Source organism: Pleurodeles waltl, chromosome 6 (assembly GCF_031143425.1).
Source record: "Pleurodeles waltl isolate 20211129_DDA chromosome 6, aPleWal1.hap1.20221129, whole genome shotgun sequence".
In the NCBI taxonomy this organism is placed as follows: domain Eukaryota; kingdom Metazoa; phylum Chordata; class Amphibia; order Caudata; family Salamandridae; genus Pleurodeles; species Pleurodeles waltl.
The window spans coordinates 424,539,206-424,561,098 of NC_090445.1; the positions used below are offsets into that span (position 1 = coordinate 424,539,206).

General features: G+C 45.1%; 1 protein-coding gene across 1 annotated transcript in view; it reads left to right on the forward strand.

The window, feature by feature from the left end:
* LOC138301608 (chitinase-like protein 3) overlaps positions 1 to 21,893 on the forward strand; it is an 87,291-nt gene that overhangs the window by 1,856 nt on the left and 63,542 nt on the right. Inside the window, exons 2-4 of the mRNA XM_069242122.1 lie at positions 955 to 984; positions 5,179 to 5,383; positions 12,330 to 12,386. Of these exons, the coding sequence (XP_069098223.1) occupies positions 955 to 984; positions 5,179 to 5,383; positions 12,330 to 12,386 (292 nt within the window). The remainder of the gene's footprint in view (positions 1 to 954; positions 985 to 5,178; positions 5,384 to 12,329; positions 12,387 to 21,893) is intronic.

Here is a 21,893-nt window from a genome sequence, read left to right on the forward strand (position 1 = left end):
CTAAAACGCTGCTGATGGAGCAGAGACAAATGGCCAGATCAAAGCACCATACAAGGCCAGCTTTAGCAATGGTGGCCCCCTTGCATCAATCTTTTTTTGCACATCCATGACCTCCTTCTCCTTCGATTCCCTCACTACTATTCTCCAGCAGGGCACCTTATATCTCCATAGCTCCCTCTTACATGCATTTAATCTGTTTTATAGCCCTACTCATAACAGTGCAGGGTTTCAGAGCACTTACATCACACATATTACACAGTCTATGAATCATATGCTTGTAAATCAGTTAGCAGCAGTGTTTCCCAAACTGAGCCCCCCCCTGAGTGATTTGTGGTGGGCCTGCAAAGTCCATGCAATATAGAGAAATGCCTCTAAATTCTGTATTTATTGTGTCACATGTGCTTCGCTTCAAACACAGAGATCAAATGTCAGACTGTTTCTTCTGCTGCATAGTTTTTAACAGGGAAGCTGGTGTTTACAAACTCTCACTTTCCTAGTGTAATAATGAGACTGTCCTAACGGGTTAATTTTGGAGCGTTTGGGTACAGCGAAGTCCCCAATGTATGTGAAATACACTGATGTAATTTAAAGACAGCAATGACCTGAAGACAGCTGTAGGACAGGAGTAAAGGTGGCTGAACAGTGCGGTGAGGAGTATTAGGGGGAATCTTCAGCTGACACTGCAACGAGACCCAGTGCAGGGGCCACCCTAGCGGCAGGGGAAGCCTGGTAAGTGGACAGTGGCTAGGGCTAGCGTCCCCGGGCGCCACTATGTTGATGTGGTTGATTTACATGGATGTGGCGCTTCATGAGCAGCTTATTTTACAGACGGGAAACTGGTTTACGGGCTGTCACCTACTGAATCGGACTACATTGACAAGTGGCAAATCGATGAATGACTTTCTTCCTTTCTCTTTGCTTTACGCTTCTCATGGCCTCTTCCCATTCTTCTAGGAGTGGCGCTGTTGCTGCACGCACAGACAGGTAAGCAGAACATGGAGCATCTGTCTATTGTAGAGCTCGAACCTGTGTTTCGTGTCGGGGAGAGTGTAAAAGAGGGGTGAACACGTGGTCCTGTGAGGTGTATGAACCCAGTTACGTCCTACACAAAACTCAATACTACATCGGTTTCTAAGTCACCTCCTCTTTGCACAATCTGTCCCAGTGCTACATCATGTTGAGACTATTTGTCCAGTGCCACTTCCTCTTGATGCGATTTGTCTGTCACATCTTCCTTACACCATTTTTCTCCGTGCCACATCATCTCTACCCACATCTTCTTTACCTTATTTGTCTCAGTTTAACTTCCTCTTTATACTACCTGTCCCAAAGCCACACCCTATTTAGACTATTTGCCCGAGTATCACATCTTCTTTACACTTTCTGTCTCAATGCCGAATCGTCATTACACTGTGTCCCAGTGTGCACTGTGTCCCTGTGCCACATTCTCTTTACAGTGTGTTTCCTGATGCCTCATTCTCTTTACACTGTGTCCTGTTACCACATCCTCGCTATACTGAGTCCCAGTGTGCACTTTGTCCCTGTGCCACATGCTGTTTACACTGCGTGTCCCAGTGCCACATCTCTACACTGCGTGTCCCGGTGCCACATCCTCTTTACACTGTGTGTCCGGGTGCCACATCCTCTATAAACTGTGTGTCTTGGAGCCACTTCCTCTTTACATTGTGTGTTCCAGTTCCACATCCTCTTTACACTGTGTGTCCCCGGGCCGCATCCTCTTTACAATGTGTGTGCCGGTGCCACATCCTCTTTACACTGTGTTTCCCAGTGCCACATTCTCTTTACACTGTGTGTCCCGGTGCTACATCCTCTTTAAACTGTGTGTTCCAGTGCCACATCCTCTTTACACTGTGTGTCCCGGGGCTGCATCCTCTTGACACCGTGTGTACCGGTGCCACATCCTCTTGACACCGTGTGTCCCGGTGCCACATCCTCTTTAAACCCTGAGTCCCGGTGCCACATCCTCTTTAAACCCTGAGTCCCGGTGCCACTTCCTCTTTACACTGTGTGTCCCGGGGCCGCATCCTCTTTACAATGTGTGTCCCGGGGCTGCATCCTCTTGACACTGTGTGTCCCGGTGCCACATCCTCTTTACACTATGTGTCCTGGTGGCACATCCTCTTTAAGCTGTGTGTCCCAGTGCCACACCTTCTTTACACTGTGTGTCCGGGTGCCACATCCTCTTTAGACTCTGTGTCTCAGTGCCATGTTGTTTATAAACTGTGTGTCCCGGGGCCACATCCTCTTTACACTGTGTGTCCCAGGGCCGCATCCTCTTTAGACTCTGTGTCCCAGTGCCATGTTGTTTATAAACTGTGTGTCCCGGGGCCACATCCTCTTTAAACTGTGTGTCCCGGGACACATCCTCTTTACACTGTGTGTCCCGGGGCCACATCCTCTTTACACTGTGTGTCCCAGGGCCGCATCCTCTTTAAACTGTGTGTTCCGGTGCCACATCCTCTTTACACTGTGTCCCGGTGCCACATCCATTTTAGACTATTTGTTACAGTGGCAAATCATTTTAAAACTATCTGTCCACATGTCACATCCAGTTTACAATGTATTTCTCAGTGCAACATTTACACAATCTGTCAGTGTGTCATATCTTTACATTACCTGTCCTTGTGACTCACTTCAAAGAAGCCATCCAAATACCACATCCTCTTTACACTCTCTGTTCTGGTAACAGATACTCTTTACAGTGTCCGCCTCAGTGGTACATCCACTTTACATTGTTTATGTAGACACCACACTTTGTTTACACTATATGTCTGCGCATCACATCCTCTTCACGCTATTGATCTCAGGGCAACATCCTCTTTGTGCTACCTGTGCTAGTATCACATCCTCTTTGCGTTGTCTTTCATACATCTTTTTACACCAAATGTGCTCCACAGCTTCTTTACACCATGTGTTAAGGGGCCACGTCCTCTATTCTTTCTACTCCAATGACCCTTCATATCCTGCCCCAGTGACACATACTTTTTACTATTCCTGTCCAAGTGCCAAATCCCCCTCAAGTTATCAGGCTCATTTATATAGTTTTTGCACACTCTGTCCATGTGCCACATCATCATTGCACACTTTGTTCCAGTGCTACATCGTCTTAGCACTGTCTATCCATGTGTCACAAAATCCCCATCAGTCTAGCTTGTGTGCCCCCAGTCTTCTCGCACAGACAGTTCTTCACAAGCCCCTCACGCTGCCTGGCTGAGGCCCCAATTATCCTCTCATTGGCTGTCCTTGTGCCTGAGTGTCCTCACATGGCTTCTCCATGTGACAAGGATTGACTATTACTTGATATGAGTGCTTAACACTCTTAACTAGTAGCCCAATTTCTTGCAGGACTGTTAGTAGGATTTGGGGTGTTTTTATACATCAAGTTTTACAGTGTCACCTTTCATTCACAGACATGCTTGTCTGTGAGGCAGCTAATGAGATTTAGAGTTTATTTCTATAAATGTGAGCATTGTCCAGTGACATCAGAGCATTATCTGGAGAATGTTGCTTATAATCAGGATCGTCCAATTGTTAAAATGACCATGGGGCACAATGGTACAGTGCTGGTAGAGTTGTAGTACTGAACTATACTTAGCTCACAGTTCCATCACAGAGAGTCATATGCATGTGAACTGCAGACATATTGGGACTATTCAGCAGCGGCGTAGCTTAATGGAGGGCGTTTGGGGTGTTACACCCCTCTAATAAATGTTCTTTCTCAAACACACACCACTCTCTCTCTCTCTCTCTTTCGCCCACCTTCTCTCTCTCTGTGTTATGAAGATTTTTAAAATGTAGGTTGTTTAAAAAATATTGTGTTTTTTAGTATTCCTAACACTGCACGCCAGCGTGATTGTTGGAAGATTTGAGGCTCACCACCCCCCCCCCCCCCCCCCCTTACTGATCAAGCTAAGCCCCAGTATTTCAATAAATCCCAGCCTTGTCTTTTGCCTTATGGTCATTGCCAGGAGAATGATGCTTACCGTGCTTAAAGTACTAGAAGAACATTTGGGTTTAATCCTGGCACCAGAAGGCTGAAAGAACTTCTGCCTTGTTTTGGTAATCACACCATTTCCTGTTTTATTCATCTACTGAGCATAGAAATAACTAAATGTGTTCTAAATATTAGTTTTCGCTGTACATATACCTCTTCTGAGTGCTACTTTATTCTATCATAATCTCAGTTACTAATTCTTGTCCATTTATTAGAATAAGGCCCAGGTTGAGCGTTTTGCGGACAGCGTACACTGTCCACCAAACTCTGAGTCCGACCATCAGCCTGTAAATGCTTTGACCTGCTATCTCACGACAGACGCAACACAAACAGGAGACGTTGACACACTTGAGTATGGACCTTGAATACTACTGGTAAATGTCAGTTACTACCTTAAGGACCAGTGACAGCCACAAGACCTTGAGGAAAGAGATGCCACTCAATGCACGGACCCCTGCTTCTGGTTTCCATATACACTACTTGATTCTTCCACTGTCTCTCATAGTGTCCTAAATCTCCTGCACTGTCTATCCAGTAACCCCCAGATCTTCTCACATTTTCAGTCCATATGTACCAAAGTCCTTACACTGCAGGATCTTGTAACTCTCCATGTATTCCAAGCTCCTACGCTGCCTACCCATGTGCTGAAAGCCCCTCACACTATCTGCCATGTGCTTACTGCCCCTCATACTCTCTGCCCGACGCTCAAAGTAAGATGCAAGTGTTTAGTCACTAACCCTTGTTCTTGCAAACCTGGGTTAAAATCCTAGAATAGGAATTTGACTAAAAACGTTTATTTCTAAGTATATAAATGTTTCTCCCTGTGTCTCAAATATGTGTAACATATTACCGGCAAAAGGCAACCAAGTAACATACTGTTATCGCTGAGTTGCCAGTCACACGCACACTGCTGTAATTTGATCGTAATTGGACGTCACACACAATATACTGTTCTATTTTCGAATCTACAAATCAGGATTGTCCATATAAAAATAAAATGCTCACTAAAAAGAGCGCAACTCTCTTTGGAGCTAGTTCCGTGCTCTAGGTTATAGACAGGGGCGTCGAGGAATCGCGGATTATGGCACAGGCAGTATTCCTCTGCTTTCTCAAGAACAATACCGAGGTTAGTCTTTATAACCAACAATATTCTTCCCTCCCAGCCTCAGGTGCCTACAAACTGCTCTGCTACTACTCAGACCGGGCCTGGAGGCGATCTGGCCCAGCTAGATTGATGCCGACTGATACGGACCCCTGCCTCTGCACCCATCTGGTCTATGCTTTTGCCACCATAGAAGAAAACAAGATTACAACTGCAGACCTGTCTGACGGCGATCTCTATGTGTTGTTCAACAACATCAAGAAACGGTCAGTATGGGTTTCGTTGCAGTGAAAACCGCCATGGGCGTCAATTCACCCAAATGCCAGGAGTAGCGGAAGTGACATCACGTGCTCTTTAAACTCCACTTTCACTCTCAGACCTATACTTACACATACACACAAAGTCACGCTTACAGACACACTCTTTCACATAAACACATTCTCACCCGCAAGAATGCACACAACATACATTTGAAAGCATGTTTACTTACCATGGCATGGAAGGGCATATTCACATTTTAATTATACTAACAGTGAATAATATGTTATTATTCGCTATTAGTGTGATAAAAAAGACAGAAAACAAAGAGTGGAGCCCAAACTGACGTCCATAAAGACGAGCTGCCACTATGTGCCTGGCACTGAATTTGCCACCTCGGTCTACAGGGGTCGCAAAAGCAGTGCCAGGGGTCGCAAGGGGCAAGCCAGGGGTCTCAGGTGCGACCCCTGGCGACCCCTAAATGACGTCCATGAAAACCTCTGATTGACTGGGGAGTTTTGTCCGGAAGGTGCCTTTTGTTAGAGGAGGCGTATTCAATGTGTGTAAGCTGAGCCATTGTTACAGTGCGCGGCAGATGCACTGATAGTGGTACAGGCCAGGGGACCAGACGACCAAAGAAAGCATCCGAGAGAGCAAAGCTGGAGGTATTCCCCTGTCTCTATTTACTACTCAAATTAATTTGTATCAGAGGATCATAGGGGCTAAACGAGGCCTCCTTCCGAGGGAGGCCTAGTCACCTGATGCCCCAGACTCAGATTTTACCTGGCCACAGATCTAAAAAAAACATACCTGAATTTTGAAAACCTAGGAAACCAGAGTAGACAGGTCTGTTGTTCATAGGACTTTTCATGCTGTGAAACATGAGGTGGCTCTTACCCTTTTGCCCCTGAATTGAGGAAACTATAAACGTTGTGGCCCTCTGAACGTATATCTTAAAGTATTTGTAATGTATCATTTTCTGTTATTATTTAGGATTTTCTGCCTTCTCCTTGACTGTCAGAGGAAAGAAATATGTCAACATTGCTTTGACATTTAACTTAACCTTTAGACCAAGCCCCTAAAAATAATGTTACAATAAAGAAATGGTGAACAATTTTCAGAGCCCACAGAGGACAACGGATTGTTTATATTTTGTTTATGTCAAATATATTTTAACCGTTTTTATATAATCCAAAAATGATAAATATATAAAATGATAAAAGTTGTGACAGGATAATATAGCATCACGTGTTAATTTTTTATTTTTGTATTTATTAGTAATTTCTTAAGCATCACTTCTCATATGGCCCCTGAAGGTGTGGGTGTGAATGCATTTACTTAAGGCTGGCTTGCTTCTGATTGGGACTTTGGTTACCGGGCATGGTCTTGGACTGATTTACTTCTTCTAAGAGCAACAGAAATCTCAGATCTAAAATAGTTCACTACCCGCCAAAATGACCTATTGTGGCCTAAGAACTACATTATCTCCCTCATTATTGACTATATATTTGGTTCTAAGGATAGTCATTTTACCACTAAGCATATGACACATGTCAAGCAACCCTCATGTGATTATCACCAAAAACTGGAATTTCCGATACTGACACAAAAATGTAAATAAGTTCATCTATCTTGAATAAATGAACTATCGGTAAATAGCTTCACTCCACCTCAAGCTCCACACATAAAATGTTTGAGTTTGATTGGACCCTGCCCCGCCTCCCATTTTACAAAGAAATCCAATAACATACAATAAAATCAGCAGGCAGCGAGCTCCATGGCCTCAGGAAATATTAAACATTTTACTATACTCTTTTACTAGACCCACCACCCGGACAAGAAAATATGATTGTCTCTGAGTCCTGCAAGACCTTCACTGGCTAGTCTTGGAAACCAGCATTAGGGCCAATTTCAATTCATTTCAGGATTTGGCCTATTGGCCTTAGTGTACAAAGGTAAATCTTTAAAAATCTTAGAACTCAATGTGAGGCCAAGAAAGTACGATAATCTGGAAGGGGAGATGATGGAAGCATCCCTTACTTGTGGGAGACCGAAGGGTAGTTTATGTGCGTTTTTTTGTAGAAAAGCCTCAATGTTCACACCAACAGTTTCATGTCAAAGGTGGAAGGTCAGAAAGCCTGGAAGAATACTTCATCTGCAACATATTACAATGAAATCTGACTGAGAACCCCAATTTCTTACAATTAGCCGATTTAAATCCTCAGCTCTCACAAATGTGTTACCCCCTTTTAACCAGAGGAATAGAGGGCCTTTCAGGATTACTTTGTCTGTGAGGAACATATTGGGGAAAAGTAGCAAGAAATGTGAAATACCCTAAACTCAGCAGGTGGTTTTTGGACATGGTGCCTCTTTTCTCTAGGGCGGAGACTAGTTATGTCCTGTTTGGACTCTGCCTTCTGGAAGAGTCCTCTGTGAGAGGCAGCCTAAATTGTAACTAGCACAGTTTGTCTGAAGGAAGGAGAGAGATTAATTGGACACAGAAGTGGATTACATTCTGTGTCTGCGAGCTCCCCACATTTGTGGTGCCTCTACTGGGGACTTTAAATCTGTCTTTTTGATTTTACCATCAGGTCCTTAATTCTCTGTTCAGTTGTGGTAATCTCCCCTGTTTGTATCACGACTATCGTTGAGATGTCACAGTGAGACACCTGCTGCATTAGGCAGAATGGTGAGGCAATGGGCAAGGCGATTTGTATGGGTACCTCTGCAGACGGAGTTTCTGCTAATGGTTGGCGCTAACATCCACCAATTCGTACATTTTTCCCTTGCCGTTTTAGCCTGGTATTTCTTCGTTCCCCAGTTTAGCTGAGCCGATCTTGCTGTGAAATCTGAATGACCCGAAGAGTTTACAATAATTTAGTGACTTTCATCAGATGATTAAACTCATTTTTTCCCTTTCTTTTTAATCGGGAAAGTTAGAAGAAAGTACAACGGCCTCTCAGGTCTCCTAACCTAGTCGGTGTGAAATGAGGACACGGATGTCGGACCTTCTTGTTACTCAGACTCAACATTTCTCTATTTTTTTAGATAATTGTGATTTATTGGTTCACAGGAAAACCCCCTTGTCACTGGGAGTTCAGAGTAAATGAAACACTCTCGGTCTAAAGAGAAAATGCAAGTCAGCCTTTGCTTAGTATTGTAATGCAGTGCCTTCCTCCGACACAGCAATGCAATATATATGATAATTCAGAACCCTATGCTAGATTGAAATGCCGTACAACATAATAGATTACACTGAAATGTCAAACTTGGGCTTCTTCATCATGCCATAACAATGCCATGAATTCCAGAAAAAGGATGTGAACCAAATTAATAAACATCCCTTTCCACATTCCGCACTCCTTAGCTATTAGTTTTTGTCCCTGATTTTTGTTTCTAGCACTTGGAAATTCTTCTCGATTCACTTTCTGGTTATTATGCCTGGGTCTATTTCTCTTCCATGTTATCAGTGGGAGTTTGGTGCCAGCATCAGTGTTAATCTTCATCTCCATTCAAGAGCCACAAGATTGCCAGAGCGTGCTTTGTATTTTATTCCTTCTATCTGAAACCCTTATAAGGAGATGCTTTTTTATTTCATTATCATAATTAACACAATCCTGGTGTCAACACAGTACTCAATGTACATTAGTCGTGAAAAGGTTTCAAGCATAATACCGCAGGATACAAAAGCAATGCACATAATGTGATACAAACCAGGCCCTTCCCAGCTACAAAATAACATACTCCCCACCCTATCCCCTGAACCCACACCTCATGCCATACCGTCCCATTTGAATACCATCACCAGTTCTCCTCTATGTCCAGAGCCCCACAGTCTCCCCATGTAATCCTTCCGCAGGTAGTAGGGACCCGACTGGGGTGTCTGGCTCAGCATCCTTGAGACAATCCACCAGATGCTCCCAGGCTCTGGCTCAATCAATTGAGCCACGCCCCCTCCTCACCTCTCGAAGTAAAATGGCACCCTCAACTCCTGCTCACTTAACAAGGTCCTCCCTCCATTTGGCTATCCTGTGACTCCTAGGGACCTTCCAATGAAATGTTATTTCCTGCTTCACCAGGATCAGAGCCAGGTCTATAAATGTAGTAGTGGTCTTATACTTAGTCGGGTGCAGGAACCCACCAAGCAAGCAGGCCACAGGAGTACAAGGAATCATCTGATGGGTAATCTCATTAGTACAGCCTGTCACTTCTTCTTAAAATCCAGTTTGGGGGAGGGCCCGGCCCACACCATATGAAGCATTTCAGCCCGATCTTTACTATATCTGGGACAGGTTACCTCGGCCGTGGGTAGTACCTATTGATTTTGGCAGGCATAAGATAAGCTATGTGCAAAAAATAGAAATATATGAATTTAAACCTGGCATTTCGATATACTGAAGGGGTATTTTGAAGGATCTTGGCCCAATCTGCATCAGTGATTTTAAATTGTTAGTCCCCTTCCCACTTCTCCCATAGGTCTGCTAGAGGGTTAAAAATATGAGCCTGCAGGGCCCGATAGAGACATGCAACCGCTTTATTAAGGCCATTTTTAGTACAAAGCAACTGGCAGCATTTATGGGTAGGGGGTTCAGCGGCACCAGCCCTCTAATGACTTCTAATTGTTGCCACCCCAGTCTAGTGCAACAATAATTGCACCCCTCCACCCCAGTAGCTCAAATTCTGCTGACAGGTCCTTAAACAGGAAAAGGTCCCCGTCCCTGAATAGATCCCATATTCAAGTCACCCCATAGGCAGCCGACTCCACGAGCCCCTGCAGGGCTCCACCCCGAGCCACCAGCTCCAGCCATTGTAACGGCAGGTGTGGTGAGTAAGGCGCCCGTGTATGAATTCGCTGTAAGCAGAGCAGCCAACAGCACTGAACAACCCACACCTCTACCACCTTGGCAAGGCAGTGCCCCACAGAAGACTGCTTTAAAAGCATACAACTCAATCAGGGGTGAGGTAGCAGTGGCCGTATTATTCAAAGTAGTTTTGTATTGCCTTGCCGATGTTGTGTTGAAACACACAGTCCTCCAACTCCTCAACATGCAGTCACCAATCAGGGATGTGGGGATGCTCTCTCTCCCAATACAGGGACAGCAGGACTGGGTTGTGGTCTGAGATTGTCCTACATAGATATTCCACATTGTGTACTGCCCCATGGACCCCAGATCTGCACAGGAAAGTATCAAGTTGGACATGGAGCTCATGCATACCAGAGTAGAATGAGTATTCTCTCACTAGGGGATGCAGTCACCTCCAAAAAGCCAGCAACCCCCACTGCTTTTGCCATTCTAAAATTGTACAAGCCAAGTGGAGGACCTGGGAATCACTCAGCAGGGGATGGGACTGATCACAAAACAGATCACCAATACTGTTAAAGTCTCCTCCTAATAGCATAGCTTGCATGGTATATGGGGCCAGGACCTGGGGCAACTCAGCAAAGAACCCTCTTGAACCATCATAGGAGCATAGATTCCCAACTATGGCCAAATCTCGCCCTGAAGTCGCCCCATGACCACCACATATCTCCTGTCAGATTCTATCAGTTCATTCATCTTCTTAAAGGGCACCCCAGTCGTATCCATAGCAGAACCCCTCTGGCAAAGGCCGAGTACGCCCTAGAGTAAATCTGACCCCGCCACCTTTTGTGAAGCACCCGCCCTCAGCCACATTGAGATGGGTCTCCTGCAAGAGGGCGATATGTGCCCCCCTCTTGCAGGAGACACAGTGCCCCCCTCTACCTGAATACTATTAAATCTACCATGGTCACTAGTAGACAGTCCACAGCACCCAAGTGACCTCATGTAACACGTGGCACTTCAACCAATTCCTGGGTTTATTCAACAAGGCTTTGTGTACTGAGATTTAAGAGAATGCATAGACATACAAGTTGCTTAGTTTTCTCATATACATGTTAAAATAATGGGTATTATTGTATAAGTATGTAGCTAATAATCAGCATACCCTCACCTACAGTGACTTTATTTGCAGTCTATATAGTAAGTGTGCCCATTGAAAGACTTTTGGAGTGGAAAGTATTAAGACTATTTGGCTAAAATAATTAAACACTGCCATACCTGTACTCTTGCTTTTTATGATTCAAATACAGCCAGAAAAAGGTCAGTCTAAGCACTTAATATGAAGCAGAAACAGCGTCTAAATTCACGAGTCCTGAACTGCTTGCCTAAACCTCTGTTTTTTTCCCCTTGACAATCCACATTAATGTGAAAAAGTAGCAGCCAAGTGCTCATGGAAGTGACTCTGGCAGGCTACTGCAGGAGCACCAAAAGACAACTATTAAGACACTGAGGGAAATAAAACCTCCAGGTCTCAGTCATTTGGAGTACTTCATATACAACCAACAGAAGTAAAATAAATGGAATGTAAACAAGAGGAGTTGTCAATCTGTTGTGACTAATGAAACATTGTAAACATGAGTCTGTCTTACTCACATATCCGCTATGTTTATCCTTGTCTACTCTATACCTTTGTAACTAAGCTGAAATGTCTGTGCACTCTGCTTGCCGGAAGTCATTCTGCTATCTGCACTAGACGTGCTTTGTTGAAGATTATTTATCATTTTTGCAAATATGTGCAAATTAATGCATTATGGTAGCTATAGTCTTGGTTGAGCTGGTTGAATTTAGGCACCAACATACAACGGGTTGATAAATGAAGGCCCACCACTCAACCCAGTCTGTTCCAGTCACAGAGAGCCATATCCTCTCCCTACTGAAAAAGGTTGTAGGTTTGACGTCACAACCAAATAGTAGAAGCCGAACAATATGACTGGCTGCTAGGGCTCAAACATTGGGAGGTATATTTTACAGGATGTCTGTTTAGAGGACAGTCAGCGTTCTTACTGTTACCAAATAATTAAGGGGCTGTTGGAGTGATTAGATAACTGCAGCCACAGGACGAATGTTGATGACGTATTTTTGTGGCCCACAGGAACCTAAGGCTACTCACCCTCCTGGCGGTCGGAGGAGATGAGTTCGACATGACCAGGTAAAGCTCCATCTATTGCTCTGTATCCACCACTTACCACCAGAAGGTCCATTAGGCTGAGTGTATATTTTAAATAGAGTTTACTGTAGTGTTTGTTTAGACTGTTAAAGAATAATCTACATCATGTATATATTTCAGGGGTCTAGCATCTTTACTGACCACAAACAAGGAAACCCTATGTGTATAGATTTATTGAATTCAGTTACAATAACTTGCTCCTTTTGAACTTGCTTCTTCCAACACGAATACTGCAAAATAGCTCGTGTTGCGGAGGCATTAAGATTCGACCTTCAGGTGTAACAATGTAATCACATGCATTTGCCATCTGTTTCGATTTTAACTGTAATATATTAACAGCGAGTCAATGTTTACCTGATAATTATTGAAGGGCAGCAGAATTACAGAAGGTTGTAGATTAAACGGTAAAATACAAAGATACAATGAAAAACGGATTTTCAAATAAAACACACCTTACTTTCACATTTCTTCAGCTCTTGGTGCTGTTTCATTATGATTGCAATATTCAATATACAGGTTGTTTGTAGTGAACTAAAGGGAGGAATTGCAAGGACCTCATCTTCAGGTGAAAACCGAAATAGATTCTGAGCAGACTCGCAGAACCACCTGTCTGCGCAAACAAAAACGAACACAACTATTTACTTACAAAGAGACCCCACTGCTATTCGGATCTTAGCTGTATGTGGGCCGCAATTTAGTTTTTTCCCTGTACATTGAGGAACCTGGTATCTCCTGTTTTATTTTTTTTAATTTTTTTAGGGTAGGCGCTGGTGCTGTTTAACTTATTTTTATTAATTCTTTGAATTGTTAAGGCCGCTCAAAGCTCAGATCAACAAGCTCTTGTTCAGATGGTTTCCTTGTTAAAGATCTTTTAAAAAATGCCAACATTGCTTCTTCCAAGCAGTTGTAAAATGATTGTTCAAACCATAATCACATCTCGTGGTGACTATGCCAGTTCCATCCACATCTGCCTTCATAATTCCTCCCTGGGGTCTTTATACATTATTCAGAATGCACTGCACAACAGATTTTAGGCATGACTCACAGAAATTCAGTTGGTACATGCCAGTTAGGTCTGCATTGGCTATCAGTGGGGTGAATGCATAACGTTTAAATGCTTGGGACTTTGCCATTTGGTTACATGTTGCTCTGATCCACTCTTTGTACAATTGTGCTTCAAGAAATGCAGTCCTATTTGTGTAATCTGCTCTTCCTATTCCTTCTGATGATTCCTAATTGTTGTGTTTCTCAACGCATAGGTAGATTCGTTTCTTACTGCAGGCTCTGGAGCTCTTGTATCTTATGGTACCAACAACCAAGAGACATTCAGGAAACATCCCAAGGCATGGCTCGTCTACCTTTTCATTAGTAAAGTCTTGTTCCTGAACCTAGGATCAGAGCACTGGGTACCTGTGTGGGCACCATGCACTTTACAAAATGGTTGCCTTCAGGTGGTGAGATCAATATAGGGGCATATTAGCAATGGTGGGAGGGGCAGAGTTTTCTGTTCTCTTCAGGCTGATCATTTTGTGACTATGGTCTATTCACCTGTGACCTCTGTGAAAAGGGTGCGTCCTAGTATTTGTATTTGGTATTTGTAAAGTGCACAACTCCTCTCCAGAGGGATATCCCAGTGCTAGACTGAGTCAATTATTGGTTCCCATTAAGATCTAAAGTGGATATGGCCATGTCTCCAATTTTTGTCCTAAATGTCAACAAGTCTGAAACAATGCATAGATCCTGAGGGAGCCTATTCCAATGAAAGGAGGCTAAGAAGTTGAGTGTTCACCCTTCTGTGGTTTCTTGATTCTTTTGCAACATAACAAGGTCTTACTGGAAGATCTGAGATTCTGGGTAGGTTTGTAAAAGTTGACTTTGTTTAGCAATAGCATAGGAACATTCCTGTAAAGTGCTTCGTGTGTGTGGCACAGTTAAGTGAAAGATGGCTCGTTTGCAGACACATAGCCAATGAAGCCGGTCAAGCTAGGGGATTGTAAATATGCCCCATAGTAACATAAGCACAATGGTTGTTAAAAAAATAATTTGAGACTATATCATAGAAGTATACCATAGAAGCACTTCACATAGTTTATGAGCACAGGGAGACATACACATGAAAACTGTTGAATCAATATATGTACAACTGTTGACAACTGTGGGAGGTTAGGATAAACCTTAGTCTTTCCTTGCCAGAAGGTAGCTCTTAAGGGGTGCTTTAAATACCTAAATGAACAGAAGGAACCTGATTTATTTATTTATAGCGCACAAAAAGCTAAAAAAAGGAACAAGGACAAAACCAAGGGGATTTAGCAGACATAATATGTTGTTATAAACACCTTTAGCCTGAAAAAAGTTATAAAGATGATGAAAGACCACAGAGCGAACATTCCAAAGATGGGGACCGAACATTCTAGAAGTTCTGCCTCCAAAGCGAGCTCTTTTTAAGTGAGAGGCTCTTAGGGGGTCATTCTGACCCCGGCCAGCGGCGGAAGCCGCCGGCCGGGCTGGAACCGCCAGAATACTGCTGCGCGGTCAAAAGACCGCCGCAGCTATTCTGGGTTTCCCGCTGGGCTGGCGGGCGACCGCCAGAAGGCCGCCCGCCAGCCCAGCGGGAAACACCCTTCCATGAGGATGCCGGCTCCGAATGGAGCCGGCGGAGTGGAAGGGGTGCGACGGGTGCAGTTGCACCCGTCGCGATTTTCAGTGTCTGCATAGCAGACACTGAAAATCTTGGTGGGGCCCTGTTACGGGGGCCCCTGCAGTGCCAATGCCATTGGCATGGGCACTGCAGGGGCCCCCAGGGGCCCCACGACACCCCATACCGCCATCCTGTGCCTGGCGGCCAAAACCGCCAGGAAAAGGATGGCGGTATGGGGGTCGGAATCCCCATGGCGGCGCAGCAAGCTGCGCCGCCATGGAGAATTCCCCAGGGCAGCGGAAAACCGGCGGTACACCGCCGGTTTTCCGTTTCTGACCGCGGCGGTACAGAATGCCCAAGGGAGCACCGCCAGCCTGTTGGCGGTGCTCCCGCGGTCGTTGGCCCTGGCGGATTTTACCGCCAGGGTCAGAATGACCCTCTTAGTGTTAAAAGTTCACCTGACTGCAAAAACCTCGTAGGCACGTACAGGGTCATAGTGTGATAGAAACGCAAGGATGCTGACCAGAAATCGCCAGGATTAGAGACAGAGAGAGAGATGGATTGATACTTGGTGAGAAATCGGATAATACATTGCATACAAAGCTAAAAAGGGAACAAGGACAAAACCAAGAGGATTTAGAAGACCTAATATGTTGTTATAAACAGGGGCAGCTCGTCGGCTATGGCGGAGGAGCGTCATCCTCTGCCAGAAGCAGCAGCTGCAAAACTTTTACAGTAAAAACGTAATAAACTATGTTTATTATGTTTTTACTGTAAACGTGGTGGTGCCATGGACGTCACAGGAACAGAGGGGGGGGGGGGGGGGGCACACCACTCCGCCTCAGTGCGTATGCATGTTTGGCTGGCCATCTCGGGCCAACATGCGCACGAGGCTCTCTCCAACCCAGAAACGCATTGCCGAGTTGGAGAGTAGGCAAAGGCTCTCACTGGCTGGGCACTACATCCAATCCTAATGCTGCTTTCATGCTGCTGGTAGCATGAAAGCAGCGGTAGGATTAGATGCAGGGCAGGCTGGGAGCCTGTGTCTGCACTGCAAGACTGGAGCAGATCGGAGTGGCGCGGCACGGGAGAAAGGTAAGTTTCTTTTCTTTTTTTTTTTTTTGTTGGTTCCCCCATCACCCGCAGCTCCTTTTCCCTCCCGTGAGCTGCGACTGGTCATAAGCACCTTTAAACTGAAAAACAGTTATAAAGATCTGGAAGACAGAAGTTGCAGCAATTGTGATATCACTTTTAGGGAGCAAGCAGGATAGAACAGCGATCTGGTTCCCAAGGGTAAAGTATCAGAACAATACGGTTCATTAAAGAAGCCTCCAGTTTGAAACTGAGTAAGGTGCAGTGGCTGCTGGAGCATTTGAGTTTTGCATGAAAAGTGGTGAGCATAGGCAGTACCTGTCATCCTTTCTATCAATTTGTCAGTCTTTTTTTCAGTATGCACTCTGAGTACTAACTCATTGCTAGCCCATTCTATTGTTTTTTTACCAACGTGCATTCCCATCAGTGAGAACCCTCTCCCCCGCCCCAGATATAAACAGAGGGCCTCTCTTTATGTTATTACTCTTGATAACTTTTGACCAGGAGCCTTATTATACCTGCTTGTAGGGCTTGCATGCCAGCTTGCATGGTTGGAACCACAGCGCCAAGGAAAACGGATTGGCTTGCCTTGTTAAGGGCTGCCCTCCCGTGCTCATTTCAGCAAGGCATCTTCCACTGCTCAGCCCAAGTTAGTGGCCATTGCAAGACCTCATATAGTCCCATTAGGCTGGATCGGAGCAGTCATGAAAATGAAGATCCTCAAGGGTATTGCAGAAGTGGCTTTCACTGCACCAGCATATCCAGATGGGGAAAGGAGGGCCGGAAAGAGAAGGAAGGTGTCCAGTAAGAGCCAGGCAGGAACAATGCCATTCACTTGTGAAGAAGTACCAGGGCGAACCTATAGCTGTTCCAATTCAGGATGATTGGCATTCTAGTATTTTGCAACTTACCTTCTGAACCAAAAATGGTGCCCCTTCCTTTCCTGTGATGTCATTGTTGTACCTGGCCCTTTTTGCAGGGTCATCCCCAAACGTTTTGCTTTCTTCTTACTATTTTTTCAGACCAGTTTTTGTTGGCTTTAGGACTCTGGCACTTTACCACTGTTAACCAGCCCTAAAGTGCATATGCTCTCTGTGTAAATTGTATTGATGATTGGTTTACCCCTGTTTGGCATATATTGATTCAACATATATTGATTTTAAATTGTGAGTTCAGAGACCCCAAACACCATAACATTAAAAATACATCTTTTAGTGAAGTTGGTTTTTAGATTGTTAGTTTGAAAATGCCACTTTTAGAAAGTGGGCATTTTCTTGCTCAAACCATTCTGTGACTCTGCCTGTTTGTGGACTCCCTGTCTGGGTCAGACTGACAGTTGGGCTGTTTGTGTCACTGTCTAGAGGAGATCCACAAAGGGAGCTGGGGTGTAGCCTGCATATCCTGATGAGTCATCGGGGCTAGAGTAGAGGGAGAATTGGTCACTTACACCTGAAAGGGCTGTGCCTGCCCTCACACAATGCAGTCTTCAACCCCCTGGTGTGTGTCTGGGGCCTGGCCTGGGCAAGGCAGGATCCTGTAAACAACAGAGAATTGTCTTTGAAATTGGGCAACTTCAAAGGCAGAAAGGGGTATAAGTATTGGACCCCAAACCCCAGACTTCAGATTACTTCAAGGATTCATGAGGAACCTCTGCCGGGAGAAGAGCTGAAATGCTGAGGAGAAGTGCTGTTCATGACTGTGCTTTGTTGGGCTATCCTGCAGTTGCTGCTTCTGCCTGTGAAAGGGGACAAAGACTGGACTTTGTTGTGCATTCCTGCTTGAGAGATATCCTCCTGTTTTTGAAGCCTCAGGGACAGCAAAGGCTTCACCAACCAGTCTCTGAGTCTGCCTGTTGTCGACTCTAGCTTGTCAGAGGATGCCATTCCAGTTCCTTGGACCCTGAGAGTGAATATCCGGTCAAATCCGGTCAAATCCTCACAGGTGAGTAGTGCGCTTTACAAATTCCTGATTGTTTGATTGAAATCCCAGTGAAACAACATCAGATGACGCCGTGTGACTTCATAAGGACACCACCTGCACCTGGAGCCGTGGACCTTGCAGAAGCGCAACAACTCCACCGACATCGTAGGCCCCGCGTCACCGACTCCGATTGTCCCAAGGACTCACAAGATCGGAATGCTGTAGCACCAATGTTCATGACACCCCGACTCCGTCACAGTGCCTGTGACCCTGTGATGTGACTGCGACCCTGTGAGGTCGCCCTGCAGCATTGTGACTTCGCCATGATTCAACTTTGCCGGAGGTGCCCAGGGACTGACTCCTTGCAACTGATGCTGCCTCACCTCCACCGCTCCACAGCAAGGACCCGACACCTCTTTGTGACACCTCCGCTCCTTCACCCCACAGTACCGGAACCGACGCCGCATTGGATCCAGCGACGCCTTGCTCCCCGACTCAATGCTGAGGAGAAGTGCTGTTCATGACTGTGCTTTGTTGGGCTATCCTGCAGTTGCTGCTTCTGCCTGTGAAAGGGGACAAAGACTGGACTTTGTTGTGCATTCCTGCTTGAGAGATATCCTCCTGTTTTTGAAGCCTCAGGGACAGCAAAGGCTTCACCAACCAGTCTCTGAGTCTGCCTGTTGTCGACTCTAGCTTGTCAGAGGATGCCATTCCAGTTCCTTGGACCCTGAGAGTGAATATCCGGTCAAATCTGGTCAAATCCTCACAGGTGAGTAGTGCGCTTTACAAATTCCTGATTGTTTGATTGAAATCCCAGTGAAACAACATCAGATGACGCCGTGTGACTTCATAAGGACGCCACCTGCACCTGGAGCCGTGGACCTTGCAGAAGCGCAACAACTCCACCGACATCGTAGGCCCCGCGTCACCGACTCCGATTGTACCAAGGACTCACAAGATCGGAATGCTGTAGCACCAATGTTCATGACACCCGACTCCGTCACAGTGCCTGTGACCCTGTGATGTGACTGCGACCCTGTGAGGTCGCCCTGCAGCATTGTGACTTCGCCATGATTCAACTTTGCCGGAGGTGCCCAGGGACTGACTCTTTGCAACTGATGCCGCCTCACCTCCACCGCTCCACAGCAAGGACCCGACACCTCTTTGTGACACCTCCGCTCCTTCACCCCACAGTACCGGAACCGACGCCACATTGGATCCAGCGACGCCTTGCTCCCCGACTCCATGCACTGGTCTGTTTTCCACACTTTTGCTAAGGTACTGTACCTGAGGGTCCGTGTGAGTCTGTAAATGACTCCAGTGGCTTTGCATTGTGGGAAACAACACCATCACGACTCCGCATAACATCAAATTGTAGCACTGGTCTTGTTTACTTAGGTAAATATTTACTATTTTTCTAAACCTGTGTGGTGTCCATTTTGTAGTGTTTCACTGTATTATTGTGTGTGTTGGTACAAATACTTTACACATTGCTTCTGGGTTAAGACTTTCTGCTCATGCCAAGCTACCAAGGTGGTGAGCGCGGGTTAACCAGGTGTGTTTCTACTTTGCCCTGACTAGAGTGAGGGTCCTTGCTTGGACAGGGAGAAACCTTACTGCCAACCAAAAACCCAATTTTTAACAGTCATGTTCTGCCTAGACCGTTTTTAAAGAATCCATGTTTAGAAATGGACACGTCGCAATAGATTCAAAGCCCTATTTTTCATAACATTCACTGACAACGTAGTTTATTTTTTCCCCTGTTTTTTTCTCTTTCCCTTCTGGAGGTAGATTCTTCTTCAATCGTCCATCTGATACCCTCCATGGCTTTTTATCAAGTCTTAAATAACAGTTTTAGTGCCTTGTTTCAAGTACCATCGTCATTGACTAAAATGGGGCTTAGCGGCGAGCATTTCCCTCCTATTTGTGACCTTCTTAAGGACACACTTCACATCTCTTATATGTAAACTCTATTGCAAGATATCTCGTGGCTACTGAGAGGAGTTATGCTTTACTTGACCATCAAGAAAGACAAGCGCAAGACTGTCATTACATCCAGCCCTAGTCAAGTTTGTATCTTCAAATGAGGCTGTGCCTTTGGTGGGTGCTGGTGAATTTCGCTTCTGTGCTAGTTCTGACATGTTTCCCAGGAATGGCCGGAAAGTAATTATTTAGAAAGGGAAAGCAGACTAGGCAGGCGTCCAGTGCAGATCATGGGGACATGGGATAGTGTTGTCACTATTCGGTCTGTCGACAGCTGCAACAAGGTTTGATCCTGACAGAGCCCATGAGACGAGCCTGCTGATGCTTGACCAGAGGAGCTACATAACCCATGCATAACAGTGTGAAGGCTGCCACCTTCACAAAACTCCACCATTATTTTTCTAACGATGGGTGGGACACAGTCTCCAAGGTGAAGAATTAGGAGTTGATCCTAGCCCTTACCTCATTCCTTCCTTCCTTTGGTCACTGCTTTCAGGTGCAGATTCCAGTTCAGCTCTAACTTCTGCTCCTGAGTTTTTTTTTTTTTTTTTTTTTTTAAAGAAAAGCGGTATTTACTCAGTCCATGGTTGAATACTGTGTCGCTTCTTTCAGAATTGTCAGTATATCAGAAGGAGGTTTCACAGACGGCAGAGCTCAGACCTGCACCCAAGCCTCCACACTCTCATCAAGCTGGTTTCCCACTTTCAGCTCCATCAGAAGACTGCAGGACGGTGTCTCTGTGTTCCTTTGGATATGGAGCAGCTGTCAACATATACCTGAAACACACTGGGATTTTTGAGTATTGAGCTTCTGCTTTGTCTCCTTTGGCTTTTCAGGCAAGAAAAAAAAGTCCATCTCAGCATCTTCTGGTAACTGGGTTTATCTCTTTACTTATCTGGCTCACGATCTGACTGCGTCCCTAAACCTCTGGTGGGTCCAGAGTATTCCACAGTATGGTACAGCTTTATCAGCAAATGTGAGGGGCATTTGAAAGGAGGCCCTGTGGGCCTTTGTTAACATCTTTAACAGGCATTACAAGCTGTATGCTGACCCCCTTCTTCATGGATGACGTTTTGAACTACAACCTTTTTTGATGGCATTGACTCTTCTAAATGAAAATGTCATGTTTTCTGTTGTATACACTGCTGTGTATTCATTATAATTTCTTACTGCTCATGTCCTAAGGACTACAACGCAGAATAGACTCTATTAGGGAATACCCACAGTATGTACCAGCAATCCTAGCCCTACTCTTTGTTGTCCCTGTTCACGAGCCTTTCCCATTCCCTGTCCCTCCACTTTGATTATGAGATGATCATGATTCTAAGTTGATAGGTCCCAGTATGCTTTGTTGCAGTTTGTCTTAAGGCTGGATGTTTTCTTGAACCCTCCCAGGTGAGGGAAGAGGCTTAAACAGTTGTTTTTCTTTTAAGGGAGCAAAGCAGCTGTCTGAAAGGGGTGTGCTGCACTCTTGTCATAAACACTCCAATGAGAGATTGCAATGCTTGGGATAATGAATACAAAATATTCCATAACATCTTTAGATGGCCAGGGGGTCCCTGCAGAGGCAGCCAGTTTATATCTGGTAAACTTTCACTGGCAGAAGTACTCGGGAGATGGGACTGCCTCCATTTTCTAGTGACAAATGGTTCTCTAAGTAGTGTGGTATGTAGTAGTTTCACATGTAGGCGGCTAGTTCCATGTTGTCAGAACTTCTGAGTGGAACTTAATAACTAATATTGGTGAAGTTTGCCAGATTGAGAGGTCTCACAGACCAATCTCATATAATTTAATGAAGGGGTATTTGATTACTGATGCCAATATGCACTGTATTTGTCATCAAGTAGGTGATGTGC